At 39.8% G+C, this 19353-nt stretch overlaps 1 protein-coding gene across 1 annotated transcript; it reads left to right on the top strand.

The window, feature by feature from the left end:
* Positions 1–15222: 15222 nt before the first annotated feature.
* On the top strand, positions 15223–16598 carry LOC135697856 (uncharacterized). The gene is made up of 2 exons (XM_065217715.1): positions 15223–15772; positions 15885–16598. The coding sequence occupies exons 1-2, from the start codon at positions 15308–15310 to the stop codon at positions 16593–16595; spliced, it is 1176 nt and encodes a 391-aa protein (XP_065073787.1). The 5' UTR covers positions 15223–15307; the 3' UTR covers positions 16596–16598.
* The last annotated feature ends 2755 nt before the right edge of the window (positions 16599–19353 follow it).

The following is a 19353-nucleotide window of genomic DNA, read 5'->3' as shown; positions in this document are numbered from 1 at the left end:
TTTATTTGTTCCAAATTCAAAATAAATTACATTTCATTTTTAACCTAGGTGCTCCAGTTACTGCAGTAACGTACCAGCCTTAATTGTTATGATATATATCTAAGTGTTTTTACATTGTTCATGTCTTGGCAATTAAGTATTTTAAACAGGTTTTTTAACCTGCATGTCAGTATAACAATTGATATCTTAAAACTAAATCTTATCTAAGTATAAAGGGAATTAATCGTTGCAATTAATTATATGATTTGAGTATCAGCTATACTAAAGATCCGAGAGATGTCGCCCCTTCAGTGGTAGGAAAATCATTTTTGCAGTGTGGAGAATATCAGAAAATCCACGATTTGTGACTAAACATGCTTTCACAGAAGGAAACAAATAAACGAGTGTTTATCTTATCACCATAGTAATGTACTCGTGCATTTTTTGTGCATCTACAAATGCCCATAAAGACGATAATGAATAAAAACTGAAAATTTTCATGCATTTCCAAATGGTTTCCTACCATTCCCATACATTCGAAGTGACTGGCCCTCTGGATGTGGATGATGTCAAAAACAACAAAACATGATTCATTGAGGATTGCAACGATTTTTGCCTGAAATTATTCATTATTTTGTTGGACATTTGTTCTAAAGTCTCAACATTCGAAATTCTATGTACCTCGGTAGTGCTTGAAGTGCTTTTTTCCTGGTAGTGCAACAACAAGACCATATTGGCACAGCGTAAAGCATGGCCGGTCTAAAAACTTGTTTAAATATTAGAAGTTTATTCGTCAGGCAAAGTTTGGATTTCCTCCCAGACAACCAGAATGCACGTATATTCAAAGTTGTTTTCGTGATATACAAACATATATACAAACAAACAATTCGTAAATAATGCAAAGAAATGGCTTATACGTACAAAAGTGGAGGCCATATAGGTGCATATTTTAATTTAATTTTAAACGAGTTGATTTAACATCATATAGGATTTAATCTGTAATAACAAATTCATTTCGAAAAATCTTACGATGCAGTCCGATTCAATTTGTGATACAGTACGATGGAAAAATAAGTCATCGCATATAAGTCGGAAATTTGCATTCTATACGATTTAACTCAAACATAATGCGAGGTTTGTCATTATTATATGCGATTTTGACTTTAACTGTAGCAATTTACGATACTGTCTGTACATTGTTATACGACTTCTGGTTGTCTGGGCTGTTTAAATATAAGAGGATACAAACATTTTATATATTTGTTACATTTAGCTTGAATGCCCTCAATGTGGTCTTTAAAAGTTAATTTTTGGTCAAGTACTAATCCAAGATATTTCACTTGGTTTGACCAGGAAATTGGAACTCCGTTCATAGTGACTATGTGACTACTACTAGGTTTCAAAAAGGAAGCTCTAGGCTTATGTGGAAATATTATAAGTTGAGTTATGGAAGCGTTGGGAGTCTGCTGCAAATAACACGAAGACTTCTTCCTTTAGCGGAAATGCCTGTGTCATCAGCGAACAAAGATTTGTGGCAACCCTGAGGCAAATCAGGGAGGTCCGAAGTGAAAATGTTATACAATATAGGCCCAAGAATGCTACCCTGAGGAACTCCTGCTCTAACAGGTAGTCGATTAGATTTGGAATTTTGATAATTTACCTGCAGAGTTCTGTCAGTTAAATAATTTTGAACTAATTTCATAATATAAAGTGGAAAATTAAACTTTTTCAATTTAGCAATCAAACCTTCATGCCAAACACTGTCGAATGCTTTTTCTATGTCTAGAAGAGCAACTCCAGTTGAGTGGCCTTCCGATTTGTTTGAACGAATTAAATTGGTAACTCTTAAGAGTTGATGAGTAGTTGAATGCCCATGGCGAAATCCAAACTGCTCATCTGCAAAAATTGAGTTCGTATTGATGTGAAGCATCATTCTATTCAAAATTATCTTTTCAAAAAGTTTACTTATTGAAGAAAGCAAACTTATTGGGCGGTAGCTAGAAGCTTCAGCTGGATTTTTATCCGGCTTCAAAATTGGAACAACTTTTGCATTTTTCCATTTATCAGGAAAGTATGCCAAATCGAAACATCTGTTAAATAATTTTACCAAGAAAGACAAGGTACTCTCTGGGAGTTTTTTGATGAGGATATAGAAAATTCCATCATCACCTGGAGCTTTCATATTTTGAAACTTTTTAGTTATAGACCTTACTTCGTCCAAATCAGTCCCCCAGGAATCATCAAAAATATTTTCCCGAGAGAAAATATTCAGAAAATCCCGAGCAACCTGATTCTCAATAGGACTAGTAAGACCCAAACTGAAATTATGGGAACTCTCGAATTGCTTAGCAAGTTTCTGAGCTTTTTCCAAATTTGTGATCAAAATTTTACCACCTTCTTTAAGCGCTGGAATAGGCTTTTGAGGTTTTTTCAAAATTTTTGTGAGTTTCCAAAAGGGTTTGGAACTCGGGTCTAATTTAGAAATATTATTTTCAAAAGTTTTGTTCCTCAGGGCAGAGAATCGCTTTTTAATTTGTTTTTGCAAATCCCGCCAGATAACCTTCATGGCAGGATCGCGTGTTCTTTGATATTGTCTCCTACGGACATTTTTAAGACGGATCAAGAGCTGAAGATCGTCGTCTATTATAATTGAATCGAATTTAACCTCGCATTTTGGTACTGAGGCAGCTCTTGCTTCAACTATAGAAGTAGTCAGAGATTCAAGAGCATAATTAATTTCATCTTTGGTTTGCAAAGGAATGTTTGGATCGAAGTTATATTCCATAAATGTTCGATATTGCTCCCAATCAGCTCTATGGTAATTAAAAATAGAGCTGTTGGGATTACAAATTATTTCTTGGGATATTTCAAAAGTTACTGGAAGGTGATCAGAACCGAAGTCAGCATGGGTAACCAATTGGCTACAAAGTTGACATGAATCAGTTAAGACCAAATCAATAGTGGAGGGATTTCTTGCAGAAGAAAAGCATGTTGGGCTGTTTGGATATTGAATAGTGTAATAACCTGCAGAACAATCATCAAACAGAATATTACCATTGGAATTGCTTTGAGCATTATTCCATGAGCGGTGTTTTGCATTAAAATCACCAATAATGAAGAATTTAGACCTATGACGGGTAAGTTTCTGGAGGTCACCCTTGAGAAAATTTTTTTGCTGGCCTACGCATTGGAATGGCAAATAGGCAGCTATAAACGTAAGTTGTCCAAATTTTGTTTCAACAGAAACTCCCAAAGTTTCAAAAACTTTGGTTTCAAATGAAGAAAAAAAATTATGTTTGATTCGTCTATGAATAATGATGGCAACGCCACCACAGGGTCCATCAAGACGATCATTTCTATAAATTAAATAATTTGAGTCCTTCTTAACCTTATGGTCAGGTTTAAGGAACGTTTCAGTTATAACGGCAATATGCACGTTATGAACTCTCAAAAAGTTAAATAGCTCGTCTTCATTATCTTTAAGAGATCGAGCATTCCAATTTAAAATGTTTAATGCTTTAAAATCCATTACTGAATTTTAAAGTCATGACAATATTATTAGCACATTTTACTCCAGTTTGAATAGCATCAAACATGGAGTTAGATTTAAGCATATCAGAAATCATGTCAATTAATGAATTCTGTAAAAAAATCCATTTTAGGGGCAGTAATGCTTCCTAAGTCAAGATTGTCAAAATTTCCGTTAGAACGTTGGTTAGTATTTTGATTTCTACCCGATGCAATAGCAGCATAGGTAGCTCCATTAACTCGTTGAACATTGTTAGCAGCGAGTGTAGTAGGTACAGATGAAACATTTGAAGCAGGGGTGATATTTGTACCTACGGGTACGAATGTAGAATTTGTTCCTCGCTGACCGTTGTTAACAGCAGAGGAATTTGTACCTGGTCGGAAACGTTGAGCGTTTCCTACCTGTCGCTTAGAACGAGATTGTAGAATCGCTTTGCGAGTCTTACATTCCCAAAAATTGGATTTGTGGTTTTCACCACAATTTGAACATTTAAATTTCTTAGGATCTTCCTTCACAGGACGGTCACCACAATTCATGCATTTAGCTGGCATGTAGCAATTTTTAGCTCCGTGACCCAATCCCTGGCACTTACGGCACTGAGTGAGGTTTTGGAAATTTCCTCCAGTCTTCCTGAAGTGTTCCCACTTCACTCGGACATGGTGTATAAGGCTAGCTTTTTCTAAGTCCTTAAGGTTGTTTAGTTCACTAGACTTGAAGTGAACTAAATAAAAATCATTAGAAATCCCGTTGCGCGAATCGCCAGGACGGGATTTCATTTTCATTTTGATTACTTGGAGTGGCACAACTCCAAGTAATTTTGCCAGTTCATCTTTGATCTGATCCAAGGATTCACCACTGGGCAGTCCTTTCATGACAACCTTGAACACACGTTCAGTTTTGGTGTCGTAAGTAAAAAATTTGTGCTTCTTCTCAGTAAGATACTTGAGAAGACATTTAAATCCGTCCAAGGTTTCAGCCAATACACGGCATTCACCCCGACGTCCAATTTGTAGAGAAAACTTAACTTTCACGAAGTTCAAAAGTTCCATGCGAAGAGCATGGAAATCGGAAGTGGTTATCACAATAGGGGGAATCTTTTCCTTCTTGGCATTAAGCCGGGAAAGTTTACTAGAATTTTTCTTGGATGATGGATCATTCTCATCATCCGTGAGCAAATCAAATTGATTACTCAAATTAATTTCTTCAGAAGGGGGGTCAAGAGTTTGCCCCTTTCTTTTGCGTTTAGGCGACATGGCGGCAGTAAATTTTTATCCAAATCGACTTCCAAGCAGATTACTATAAGAATCTGAAGGATCGAAGAGGAATTTTCCAAATCGATGTCCAAGAAGGATTACCTCGGGTAGGGTCCAAACAAGGATCGAAGAGGAATAAAGTTGAACAAGGTAGGAAAACAATAGCTGCAATATCAAAACCTATCGACTACGTCAAATAGCGACTTGAGTGTAAAACAATCGATAGAACCGTTTCCGCACATCGAAGGTACATGGGCGGATAGGCAATCCCTCCTTTTGCCAGTGAATGCGAGGGGAAACACCCCTCACCACCCCTCACTAACGGTTGAGTTTGATAAAGGGAATGCTCGATCCGATTCATACACACTTAGATTTTTTGCCAAGATGGGCACCACCGAGCAGCTCGACATTTTATTTTGCTGGATCTCAATAAAAACTTGCTGAGATTCAGCAAAAAAAATTTAAACTGAGATCTCGGCAAAATTTTTGTTTGTTAGCTAAATCTCGGCAAGTTTTGCACTGAGATCCAGTGTGTACACTAATAGAATTCCACACATTTTTATTGACGAATTTCCATGTAAATTTCCACATGATTTTCATGTGACCACACATAAACAGAATCCACATAGAAGCACATATGAAATTTATGAGTCAAATGAATAGTATTTGTGGTTACACATTGCTTTTATGTGTACACATATTAAGTATCTGTCCGACACATAGATATTATTTGTTGATCACATTGCAAAAATTCATTTTTTTTCCTTGGATTTGTTTTCCGTCGATCTTGTTTTCCGTGCTGAGCACCAATGCTACCGACGCCAGGAAGGCAACTCCCACACCTGGACCACAGACAAACAGACGTAACTCTTCATTGTGTATCTTCGTGCACGCATTTAACTGTTGATTTGAATATTATGAGTTCCGCGAACTACTCGCCGCAGCGCTGGCATCGGATCACTTTGACGTTTCTATACATTCTATAGAACTTTAATGCAATATTGTTTGCGAGTTAGCGAGCAAGCTTGTTTTCCGCGAGAAGCCCGAGAGATGTCGTTACTGAGGTTCTATGTTTTGAGATATTATGTTTTCAAGAAAAACTTTTTCAAAGAGTTACGTCTGTTTGTCTGTGCCTGGACTCTACCTATCGACCCATCAACTCATGAACCGGGGACCAACGGCTTTATTTCCCTTCCGAAGGAAGGCATGATCAGAGATGTTATGCCTCAGAACATCCCGGCGGCGCCGACTGGGATTGAACCCAGGCCTGCTGGGGTGAGAGGTAATCACGCTTACCACTACACCACCGGCGCCGCTGATTGCAAAAATTCATGTGTGCGACACATAAAAACAATCTTTGAAATTTTATCAGTGTACCTTCCTCAAAATTGTCCTTTGCTCGCTTTCTACTTTCTATACAAAATGTTTACTCTGCCGCTCTCTAGCAGAACTATGTATTGTCACGCTTATGTTAAATTCTTATTTGGTGACGGTCGAAGCGCGCCACTCATAAGCGCGATGCAACCATAGAGGTAACTCTAAGACTAGAAGGTCCCGAAATAACGTGCTCAACTTTTTGGCACAGCTCTGGTACTCTCTTCGGTCCCAAGCTAAATGATTCACCCCTCGAAACATAGGAAAAACCAATAACCCCTCATTTTATCTGTCAAACTTTCATAGCGAATCAAAACAAACATTGCGTAGTACTAGAATTTCGACTAGAATAGGGTACGTTAATCGTTTGCTTGGGACCAATAGGCTACTAAAGTGGTGAGCCAATTTAAAATCGTTAGTTTCGTATTGATTGTTGATGCAACCCCGCCCATAAGGATTATACAAAGGTATGTAACTTTGATAGAAGCGGCTTGAGGAGCGAATCCTGGATAAAGAGCCGCCGTGTATTAAATCAATGGGCGCAGTCGTACGACCATAAACAGAAAACAGATGGTATAATCCCTTTTTGAGAATAAGAGATGAACTAGCCTATGGCTAAAAATCTCTATAATAAAGAAAAAAAAAAAAAAAAAACCTTTTTGAGAATTTATCCTGCCAAGCACAATATTGTGTGTGGCAGGATAATTTCTCAAAATGGGATTAAGTCGGTAAATGCTGGGTAATGCGCAATACAGATCCCATTGAGATCACTAGCCTCTTCCCAGCAACTCCTATCCCTACCTCCCCGTGGTACCGGCCGGGAACTGTGAGCAACCTTAGGGAAGATCGGGTAACCAACCCCGGTGGGAACTTTGGTCATAGGCTGACAAGGAAGGAGGGATTTGCTTCGGCAAGCCTGAGCGTCTGTTCTCCAGGAGGAGCGGCTCACAACAGCGTCTGTTCTCCATGTTAGAAGCGGCTGATCTACGTCCGAGTGCCAATGAAGGACTCTAAGCACAACTGTGCACCCTGGTCCTCCGGAAAGTTAGGGGGTTGATGTCAGGCCCTGCGAGCCAGCCGTAAAAAAGCATTGCAACAGAAAATCAGCAACAGAGGAATACGAACCGAGACCAACGGCAACGACCCCAGCGACGAAATAGGACTTGCGATTGGAAACTCGGCACGTGGAACTGTCGATCTCTCAATTTCATCGGGAGCACCCGAATACTCGCCAATCTACTGAAGGACCGCGGATTCGGCATCGTAGCGCTGCAGGAGGTGTGTTGGACAGGATCCATGGTGCGAACGTTTAGAGGTAATCATACCATCTACCAGAGTTGCGGCAACACACGCAAGCTGGGCACAGCTTTCATCGTGATGGGTGAAATGCAGAAGCGCGTGATTGGTTGGTGGCCGATCGACGAAAGAGTGTACAGGTTGAGGATCAAGGGCCGATTCTTCAACTTTAGCATAATCAACGTGCACAGCCTTCACTCCGGAAGCACTGATGATGACATGACGCATTTTACGCGCAGCTCGACCGCGAGTACGATCGCAGCCCAAGCCACGACGTCAAGATCATCATAGGAGACCTAAACGCACAGGTAGGTCAGGAGGAGGAATTCAGACCGACGATTGGAAAGTTCAGCGCCCACCAGCTGACGAACGGGAACGGCCTACGACCACAAACGAAGTGACAGACGGAGCGGCTCGAAAACTTTGGTGACTAACCTGCTACACAGCAAAAAAAGTTGTTGAATATTACATCGAAACTGCTGCAACCAACTCAATCCATCGGTTGTGTAATATCACATTGTACGATGTACATCGATTTTGCGAACAAAATTACATCAATTGATGTAATATTGTATCTGATTTTTGCTATTACATCATTATTCCATACATCAGCTTGAATTACGTTGATCGATATTACATTTTTTTTTTGCTGTGTATTGCAATTTTTCAGTGTACCACATGGCAACACCACTACAACTGGATTGTACCACATGGCAACACTACTACTAGATTGAACTAGCATTTTCACCAAATGTACTAGAATATTTTGGTTCTATCTCTTTCACTCTACTCAAAACTGAAATGCATAAAAAAATGACAAAATGATACGCACTCTTTGCACACTGTCAAAGAATCATTGTACACAAAATCAACTTTGTTCAAATCAAAACAAAAAAACTAACCCATCTGGTGGATGATGGCACAAGCTTCTAAGAAAATTCTATTACAGTGAACCACATTATTTAAATGGATTTCTTCGCCAGTAAGTCGTCTGTCACTTCGTTTGTGCTACGACTCATCGATTTCGCCGCCTCCAAGAACATGGCCATACGTAGCACCTTTTTCCAACACAGCCTCCCTTATCGTTACCCTGGAGATCACCACAGCAGAAGGAATCGCAAATTGACCACGTTCTGATTGATGGACGGCACTTCTCCGACATTATCGACGTCAGGACCTATCGTGGCGCTAACATCAACTCTGACCACTACCTGGTGATGGTCAAACTGCGCCCAAAACTTTCCGTCATCAACAATGTACGGTACCGACGCCCACCACGGTACAACCTAGAGCGACTGAAGCAACCGGATGTCGCCTTAGCATACGCGCTAACCTCGATGCAGCGTTACCAGAGGAGGGCGAGCTCAATGTTCCCCCTCTAGAGGACTGCTGGAGTACAGTAAAAGCAGCCATCACCGACGCAGCCGTGAGCACCATCAGGTACGTGGAAAGAAGTCGACGGAATGAATGGTTCGACGAGGAGTGCAGAGCGGTTTTGGAGGAGAAGAACGCAGCGCGGGCGGTAATGCTGCAGCATGGAACCCGACAGAACGTGGAACGGTATAAACAGAAGCGGAAACAGCAGACCCGCATCTTTCGGGAGAAAAAACGCCGCCTCGAAGAAGCGGAGTGCGAGGAAATGGAACTGCTGTGCCGTTCCCAAGAAACACGGAAGTTCTACCACAAACCATTGAACCTGCTATTTCAATTTTTCAGTGTACCACATGGCAACACCACTACTACTGGATTGTACTAGTATTTTCACCAAATGTATTAGAATGTTTTGGTTCTATCTCTTTCGCTCTACTCAAAACTGAAATGCATAAAAAAAATGACAAAATGATACACTCTTTGCACACTGTCAAAGAATCATTGTACACAAAATCAACGTTGTTCAAATCATAACAAAAAAACTAACCCATCTGGTGGATGATGGCACAAGCTTCCAAGAAAATTCTATTACAGTGAACCACATTATTTTAATGGATTTCTTCGCCAGTTAGTCGTCTGTCACTTCGTTTGTGGTTCTACCAGAAGCTCAACGCATCCCGCAACGGCTTCGTGCCGCGAGCCGAAATGTGCAAGGATAAGGACGGGAGCCTCTTGACGGACGGACGTGAGGTGATTGAAAGGTGGAAGCAGCACTTCGATGCGCACCTGAATGGCGAGGAGAACGTAGGCACGGGAGACCAGCGCAATGGAGGAAACGACTACGTCAGTGCAGCAGAGTTCCACACTGAGGGAAGTTAAGGATGCCATTCAGCAGCTCAAAAACAACAAAACAGCTGGTAGGGATGGTATCGCAGCCGAAGTCATCAAGATGGGCCCAGAAAAGTTGGGCACCTACCTGCACCGGATGACTGGGAAACAGAACATCAACCGGAGAAGTGCAAGGAGGGGGTAATCAGCCCCATTCACAAGAAAGGCGACCATTTGGAATGTGAGAACTTCAGAGCGATCACCATTTTGAATGCCGCCTACAAAGTGCTATCCTAGATCATCTTCCGTCGTCTATCACCTAAAATGACCGAGTTCGTGGGAACACGGATACGAATTTTGTTCATTTAAAACAAAAATATAAATGTTTATACTCTAAACATATGAATTATTCAAAGTGAATTGAAAGCATCTTTAAAAATAAAATATTTATGTTTGAATTAAATTCAAAAGCATGTTTATTTCAACAATATAGGATTTGGGTAAACGGTTTTTAGCGTGTCATGCCTTTTTATTTCCTTCTTGTTACATTCGGAAAAAGTTGCTCCAGCTTTGCTCAACGTCAACAGAAAACGACCATCCATTCCGAATCCATTCCGGATCCTCCTTCGATACCGAACATGGAAAGAAACCGGTATGAGGACGAGTGGCAGAAACGGCAAAACGACGCTAATAACACACATTTGCACCGGTTCCACTGAACTGGAACCCCCGGACACCCACCCCGACGAGTCCTCGCATCCCGGTCTAGGACCCCAATACCCACAGGTCACCCTTAATCGCACCCGAAAAAGAGCAGGAATTAATATGCCCTGCCCGCAGATCTTTTTTTTCATTTCTTTGCAAACCGTTTTATTTTGGTTTACCCTGCACTCAACTACTAAAATAATTCCAAAATATGTATGTTTATTTTAAACATGAGAAGCATGTTTAAAATAAACATATTTATTATTGTTCGCATAGCTGTCAAACCAAACAAAAATAAATACGTTCATTTTCAACACGAATATTTTTGAAATAAACGTAAAATTATTTTTATTTTAAACATTGATTTCACATAACTTCAAACATGGAATACGTTTGAAATCAACCTAATTTATGTTTGTGGCCAGAACAAACTGAGTTTACGTTTAAATTTACCTCAAATATTTTTGTTACGACGATAGTTTTTTCTGCGTGAAGTTATCAAGCCAGCTTCATCGACGGTCGATCGACAACGGACCAGATCTTCACCGTACGGCAAATCCTCCAGAAATGCCGTAAATACCAGGTCCCAACGCATCATTTGTTCATCGACTTTAAGGCGGCATACGACAGTATCGACCGCACAGAGCTATGGAAAATCATGGAAGAGTACGGCTTTCCTGGGAAGCTGATCAGACTGATCAAAGCAACGATGGACGGTGTGCAAAACTGCATAAGGGTTTCCAGTGAACTATCCAGTTCATTCGAATCTCGCCGGGGACTGCGACAAGGTGACGGACTCTCATGCCTACTCTTCAACATCGGTCTAGAAGGTGTAATGCGACGAGCCGGGCTCAACAGCCGGGGTACGATTTTCACGAAATCTGGTCAATTTGTGTGCTTTGTGGACGACATCAACATTATCGCAAGAACATTTGGAACGGTGGCAGAACTATACACCCGCCTGAAACACGAAGCAGCAAAGGTCGGACTAGTGGTGGTGGTGAGGAAGTAATGCCACGATAGACGGGGATACTTTTGAGGTAGTGGAGGAATTCGTTTACCTTGGATCCTTACTGACGGCTGACAACAATGTGAGTCGTAAAATACGAAGGCACATCATCAGTGGAAGTCGTGCCTACTACGGGCTCCAGAAGAAACTACGGTCAAAATAGATTCACCCCCGCACCAAATTTACCATGTTCAGAACGCTAATAATACCGGTGGTTCTAAATGGACACTAGACATGGACTATGCTCGAGGAGGGCCTGCAAGCACTCGGAGTTTTCGAGCGAGGTGTGCTAAGGACGACCTTCGGCGGTGTGCAGGAGAACGGTGAGTGGCGGCGAAGAATGAACCACGAGTTCGCTGCACTCTACGGCGAACCCAGCATCCAGAAGGTGGCCAAAGCCGGAAGGATGCGGTAGGCAGGGCATGTTGCAAGAATGCCGCACAACAACCCTGCAAAGTTGGTGTTCGCTACTGATCCGGTTGGCACTAGAAGGCGTGGAGCGCAGAGAGCACGATGGGCGGACCTGGTAGAGCGTGATCTAGCGAGCATTGGGCATGACCGAGGATGGAGAGCGGCAGCCGCAAACCGAGTATTATGGCGTACTATTGTTGATTATGTCTTATCTTAAATGTGATGTTGTACAAATAAATGTATGTATGTATGTCACCACCATGGCCCAACTAACGAGTTCGATTCGAAAATATCACACATTTTTTCCTCAATGACAGAGATACACCTTGTAATTTCGTGGCAGTTAAGGACGTAGATACTAGTTCGTTTAAACGGCTCCATGGAGTTGTTTCGCATAATTCATTTAATTTCGTTACAAATTAAGCTGCACATGTTCGTCATTGACAGGATTGTTACTGAAAATTGACATGGTTTTTCTCTTGAATATGACTTTTAGTTCTAATGAGCGACCAAAGCTGTTTTGTCAATATCGTCGAGTAAGGTCGAGATTTAGAAGCACTGGTTCAAACACAACCTTCAGGTTGTGTGCATCCTTTCCTGAGCAGGAGAAAATAACTAATGAATACCTAATTTTGACCTGATACCAACATTTGGTGTTGATCTGCCTGACATAAGAGGTAAAATACCAAAAAATTGCATGCAAAATACTTTGAAAATAACAAAAATAGATATTTGGATACCAAAAGAATACCTGTGTGGTATTCTTTTAGAATTGCATTAGCAAAATTTGGTATTGGAATGGTATTGTGGGAACTTTTTTTTTGTATTATTTTTTGGTATTTTACCTCTTATGTCAGGCCATACCAATTTAAGGATTCGAGAAATTCATTCTTGCTCGGAATAAATTATGATAATGCAATACCAAAACAATACCACACAGGTATTCTTTTGGTATCCAAATATAATTTTTTGTTATTTACAAAGTATGTTGCATGTAATTTTTTGGTATTTTACCTCTCATGTCTCATGGTCAATACGCAATTTTGGTATCAGGTCAGAATTATGCATTCATTAGTTATTTTCTCCTGCTCGAGGAGTTGTGGTTGAGAAGATTTAACTAAAAGCAGATTTAATCCCAGCAGATTGAAGTTAGTTTCTTGAAGCTGAGTGGAAAGAGCAAAACATATGATGGGCACAATTTTTTATTTTGCGTTTTTCGATAATTTTAAATGAAACTCATATGAGATTTTGACATCCAGTAGCATTTTAATTGGGTTATGTCCCAACCAGTGGGGGTTCAAAAATAAATCGAAATTGTATTAAAGCGGAATTCATTCACATCTTGCATCATTTTCCGAAATCAATCATAATCCGTTTGTGGTAAAACCAAAAGCTGAGAAATAAAAAGAGATGTCTAATTTCACGTTAAGTTTCATTCGAATTTTCCAACATCCCACATTTTTAAAATTTATTACTCATACACAACGAATGAGAAGGACCCAAATTTGAGTTTAATTTACTCATAATCATGGAACCCTAAAAAAACCTGCCGGAAAGTAGTACCAATAGACTGAGTGAATCCAACCTTTACTTTTATCTTATTCGGGTTTTTTTTGCTGGACAAACCTGGAAAAACATGGAATAATATGAGCCAAATTTACTCATCGCTGCACTCTGAACTTTATGTGATTTATGATTAAGCTATACTCAAATTTGGGTTGATCTCATCCGCGTGTTAACGAACCATCGTAGAATAAATGGTTTTGCGTCAAACAGTAATGTAATTTTCTCTGGATTCAGAAATAAAACTAACATACCGATAGAAATATTCCCCTTAAAAATGGTATCGAATAAAAGTTTGTAAAACTTTTACTAGAAAATGAGTAAAGTAATAGAATAAGTAATCCCTCCTGCTATACTTCCGATGGTTTATGTCTTGTCAACTAGGGCCATGCACCCCTCTCCTAGCCCAACATTCTAGTTACGCGTATGTTGTTGACCATACATAAAAATGGAAGCAAGCAAAATATTTACGCACAGCTTCCGAAACGCATAAAAAAATAACAACATACCGTAGAACCACGTTAGTTTGAATAGCTAAAATTAAACAATTGAAAGGCGAAAATTCAGAATTTGTATAACTGGTACCTACTTAGGTGCATATCCTAATAACATGTTTAAGGTTATTTGGCTTAACGGTTCGAGGGATCATCCATACCATTTGTGGAATAGTTCTATAATTTGGATTATCGTTCGTTAATGGTATGGGTATCTGTGTAGGCGTACCAGGTGATCAAATTCTAAATGAGCGCAGTTTAATTTCAATTTTAGCTATTCAAACTAACGGGGTTCTACGACATTGACTAGTAGTTTTCCGAAATCTAAATTGCGCTTCATTATTCTTGATGGTAATGATGATGTCACAGCAGACCGCAAAACAACAACCAACGACGCTTCAAGCAAGAATAATTCAATTATTGTAGATTCGATCAGAGTCGATGTTATAATAAGGATGTCGCAAAGAAAAAAATGTAACGAACAAGACTTGACGAAGTAGCACTGTTTGCGTTAGCATCGGATAACTTTGATTCAGAAGTGCAAAAAGTCATGTCAGTAACAAAGTTTCTGGGAGATAAAAAACAACTATAGGACCTGAAACAATGTCAAACGAGTGCTTGTTATAACTTATCAATACCAAAATGCACTAAATGAAGCGAAATAATGTTTTTTTTTTATTAAAATTATTAAAATATGTTCTGCGATGAATGCATTACTTGCCTGCTCTGGGAACAATAATGTTTATTTACTTTACTTGTATGGTACCCCGCTTGACAGTTCAATTGGTGCTTCTGGCCTCACTCTTTACGGGACTCTCACACGTGACTAAAAGAGTACAGGGGGTACATTTGTCCTAAATTTAGCGTGATATAATTAATGCATGGCCCCTTATTATAACATCGACTCTGAATTCGATATGTTTGTTGAATACCGGTCTAGCAGCGGAAGATATTCATAGTTTCATACTTTGTTTTGTCTAGATTCTCTTTATGCAACACATTCGCGTCGGTTGATGCAAGCCGGCATCTTCCTGATGTTAGGGCCAGCCAACCAAGCGAGCTCAGATAAGAATATCAAAAACCACGGCACGTCTTTCTACAATTTTCTGCTCTCGATCAAGCCAAATTGAAACAAAATTTGCTTCTCTTAGTTTTGAGAGGTTTGAAGTAAAGAAAACATTAACTTCTTGCCTGAAAGGAAACTGCTGGAAATTATAGATTATTATCCTCCACCCATTTCCATAGAAGAATGATAATATTTGGAATTCAAATGTTGTGTTCAACTACCATATTAGCTAGGAAAGTGTTCCAAATATAAATCAACAGCCACTTCCTCTCACCACGCTTTCCGCCACATCCTGTACGCCTCAAGCAACCCATCAACTGGTTAGGTATATGTGACAGCAGCTTGTTCGTTTCACTCGCAACTGCGCATCGAAGTAGATTGGACGTAAAAATTCCGCTCTGAGAAACGATAGACAGCTCCAAAATCAAAATGTCCAAATCGAGTTCCACGAATCAAGCATCGAAAATGCTAAGCGATAAAGTTCTGGAAATCGAACAATGTTTGTTTCCTGTTCCGGAGGAGTTTTTCATGAAAAATCCAGAACAGGACGAGTGCGTTTCGGTGGCATTTAGTGAATCGTCGGACATTCCCAATATTCCGTCGTATACGAAGTTAGTGGACCTGCTGAACCAAGGGTTATCTCCAGAGGTCATCGATAGGTTGTGTTTTAACGAGATGCTCTTGATAAGCGCTGACAACGATGAAATCGTCGGTGGACTGGCCATCCAAGTGGAAACTATTGCTGACGAAGTTGTTGCAGTTTTTTGCAGCTCTCAATTCACTATGGGTGAGGATCGGACAGCTCGATGCGAACTGCTGGCCTTGACCGATAAACAATTTAACCCATTTCAGGAGAGAAAGTGTGAGACGGTTCTGGCGGGAGATTTAAAACAGGTACAGTATAACATAAGTTGATAAGAACTGGACGATTTGTCTACGTGCAAATAATCAACTACACTTCAACTCGACACTAATTTATAACTCCTACTGACATTCACAAATACAGGAAAAGCAATTACAATTATATTTCGAAGAAGATCAAAGCGTGACAGCTTTCCGTCAGGAATCGGTTGCAGACAAGAACGAAAGCTTCCAAGGCACTCTCAATGTCGGCGAAGATGGTCTCCTCGTCCCGGATGGTTTAAATATTCTCTTCATGCGTTATTTAGTGCTTACAGGATATATCGGAGATATTCATACACGAACAATCGACATCGAAGGACGCATCGGGCATTCCATGTGCCAAATTAAGCAAGCTGATCCATGCACAATCAACGGTAAAATACATGACACCAGGCAAGTCATTCGGAAAATATACTATTCAGACACCAATGGACCGGAGGTCAGTACCAGTTTGTACCTATGTTCTGGGCACTTGCTGCGTCACTCATGGGACAATTCCAAATATTCAATCGTCTTAAATCCAAAGTCATCGCTCTCGAGACTACCGATTGATATGGAAGTTCTTTGTACCACGATGCGCATTTATCTGGAAGAGTTGGCTAAACTATTAGAAGGTGTCCCGAAAGACACAAGCAGATGTTCTTTCGTTTTACCCAAACAAACGGAAATTGTCCGCACGGTTCTCTCTGAAATTTTGCGGGATGCTACAGAAAAGGCAGCAGCAGAAACCACACAATCACCTGAACGATCATTGTCCCCTGGAACTGTTAAAGATGTACTGGTAGATCTAATAAATCAGATGTCATTATACTAGATGCACCAACTGCTAGGTATTGCAATTTGTCCAGTGTATCACATTCCTATTCGCTACGCGGAAAAACGGAGCAACTTAAAATAGAAAGTAGGTAGGTACTTAAAAATGAGTTCTCCTGTAGGGTAAGTGAGCCAGTGTTGGTCCTAATGGGAATAGTAGCCAATAATAAGATAACAAGGATGAATTTAGCTCTGGACGAATGAATATTAGTAAAGCACCAAATATTGAGATAAAAGACAAGGTTTCAGCTCTTAATTATTCAATTGGTAGCTTAAAATTGACTACCAAATATTGGTTCTCCATGTGGGTCGTTTTCTTAGCCATATGGTTAAAAACCACACAGTCTGTTTCGCGATATTTTCAGCAAAATATGCCACAATTTGTGGATCTTTATACTTAAACATGATCGTAAAAAGATCAATTATAATTAAATAATGCGATTTTCCCGTATTGAGGAAATGGCTCTAATGTTGGCCTATGGATCTAAGATTAGGCCCATCGCTAAAAATATGCTATTTATCAATTTTATCTAGTTGAACGTGTCATTGGGACGGTAGTAATGGATATTTTTGGTCACTATTGAAAATATAGTCGATTGTTGAATTTATGTATTGTCAAAATTGTCCATTTCTTGTGTCGCCAATAGAGGTTGATCGTGATGAGGTTTCACTGGCATGATGTTTCACCTCAATTTTGGACGCCCAGGACGTTGCTGCGAAAAGCAAGCTGCTATCAATCATTTTTTTTAAACTCTTTAATTGTTCCAAATTCAAAATAAATTACATTTCATTTTAACCTAGGTGCTCCAGTTACTACAGTAACTTACCAGCCTTAATTGTTATGATAAGCTAAGTGTTTTTACATTGTTCCTGTCTTGGCAATTCAGTATTTTAAACAGGTTTTTTAAACCTGCATGTCAGTTAGAATTTGATACCTTAAAACTAAAAACTAAAACTAAATCTTATCTAAGTATAAAGGGAATTAATCGTTGCAATTGAGGATTGCAACGATTTTTGCCTGAAATTATTAATTATTTTGTTGGACATTTGTTCTAAAACCTCAACATTCGAAATTCTATGTACTTCGGTAGTACTGTACCAGGAAGGCAACTTCAAAATCATTTTCAGAACTTTGAAAGAACGTTTAATGATAAAGTTTTAACCTTATGTATTATGGTTTTTTGGAAGCGGACCTTACAAATAATGAGTTAAGAACCATTACCATTCCAAAATTCTTGTTTTCTCCATATATTTTCGGGAGGAGGACTATATTAGAACCTTTTAACTTATGGTTTGAGAACATTAATGGTTATGGTTATGGTAGTCTGTAAGGTCCATGAATAGTTTTGTAACATCGATCAACTTTATGTGGAATATATCGCGAATTGGTTGCCTGTAAATTACTGAAAACGTTCTAATATATAGCTCTCTTTTCGAAAATGTATGGAGAAAACAAGAATTTTGAATGGTAATGGTTCTTAACAACCCATTATTTGTGAGGTCCGCTTCCTAAAAACCATAATACATAAGGTTAAAACTTTATCATTAAACGTTCTTGTAAAGTTCCATAACCATTTCAGTTGAAGTTTAGCAGGGATTATAAACAATTTTTAACCATTTTTGGTAAGGTCAATTTATGGTTCCCGTTTATGCGGGTAGCCGGACGTAGTTTGTTCGTGTCTCCGTTGCGGGTATTGGTTTCGTAGCCGGCGCGTTTTTCCTACCGTGGACGAAGCTCAGTGCCCAAGGCAACCGCAGTCAGCAGAGGAAGTAGCCACCTTTAGCGACGCTATAGGTGGACTATCATCTCACCGTCATCATCTCATCACCACTCCAAAGCAGCAAGCAACAAATACAAAGGAGCAAACGGAGTGGCTGCACCAGCTCACACAGCCGGCACCGGCCGGTGTTAGGTATACAATAGTCTTCTCTAGCCCATTGCCGCGCTTTTGTTATTCAATTTTGCGCGTGGCTTTGCCCTCGCCCCTGATAGGGTTATGAGGGCTATAGTGGTGCAACTTCTTGCAACTAAAAAAAAGTTTTTTTTTAAATATTTTTTTTTTGTTTTGTTTGGTCGTTCATACACTGGGCAACAAAATATTAACAACTAGGGGAAATGACGGCTTCGGCATGACTGACTATTTTCGGCAACCCAAATTGAAACACTATTTTCACTGGATTTTCTTACGAAAACACTTCGCTGAATGCATGCAAACGATTCTTTATGCTTGCAGCTTCAATTTGACTATATTTTTACCACTGAGGAAAAGCAATCTAGCAAGGTTTTCTTGAAATGCAACACACGCACTACAAATTGTAGCTGATTTCGAGTTGCCGATAATAGAACAGCAGATTTACATGCATATTGCCGAAGAAAAACTGGTTGTCGACAATACTCGCTCTCACTAGAGAAGATTAGAGCTTTGTAAAAGCGTTTCAAAACTATTTTTGACAATTCTTTCGACTGAAATTGTTAGAGCAGCTGGCAGCAAAAGATTGTAAACAAACCAATACTGCATATGTGTGCGTTCCTTAGAGAAAAAGACTATAGAAAGAAGGTCGCTGCTTAGGTTGCCGAGAATACGTAAATTCCCCTAGTAGTTAAGTAGATTAATTGGCGAAGGTTTTTTTTTAATTTTTTTTTTTCCTGTTCAAGCGGTTGTGTACCGATTTTGCGCAACACTTATGGCGTCTTCGGATACCTACGTTGCGCGAACTAGATACTATCAACCGTCTTCGAAAGGACCATGGGTTGTCTT

This window comes from Ochlerotatus camptorhynchus, unplaced genomic scaffold, assembly GCF_037179485.1.
Source record: "Ochlerotatus camptorhynchus isolate MF236.1 unplaced genomic scaffold, CSIRO-AGI_Acam_v1.1 ptg000078l, whole genome shotgun sequence".
NCBI classification, from domain to species: Eukaryota; Metazoa; Arthropoda; class Insecta; order Diptera; family Culicidae; genus Ochlerotatus; species Ochlerotatus camptorhynchus.
This window is presented reverse-complemented; position numbering and strand designations above follow the sequence as displayed.

Bases quoted from the DNA above. Each gene is read 5' to 3' on its own strand.
- LOC135697856 (XM_065217715.1), top strand. From the start codon at position 15,308: ATGTCCAAATCGAGTTCCACGAATCAAGCATCGAAAATGCTAAGCGAT. The intron at 15,773-15,884 runs GTACAGTATAAC...TCACAAATACAG, and splicing joins TGGCGGGAGATTTAAAACAG to GAAAAGCAATTACAATTATA.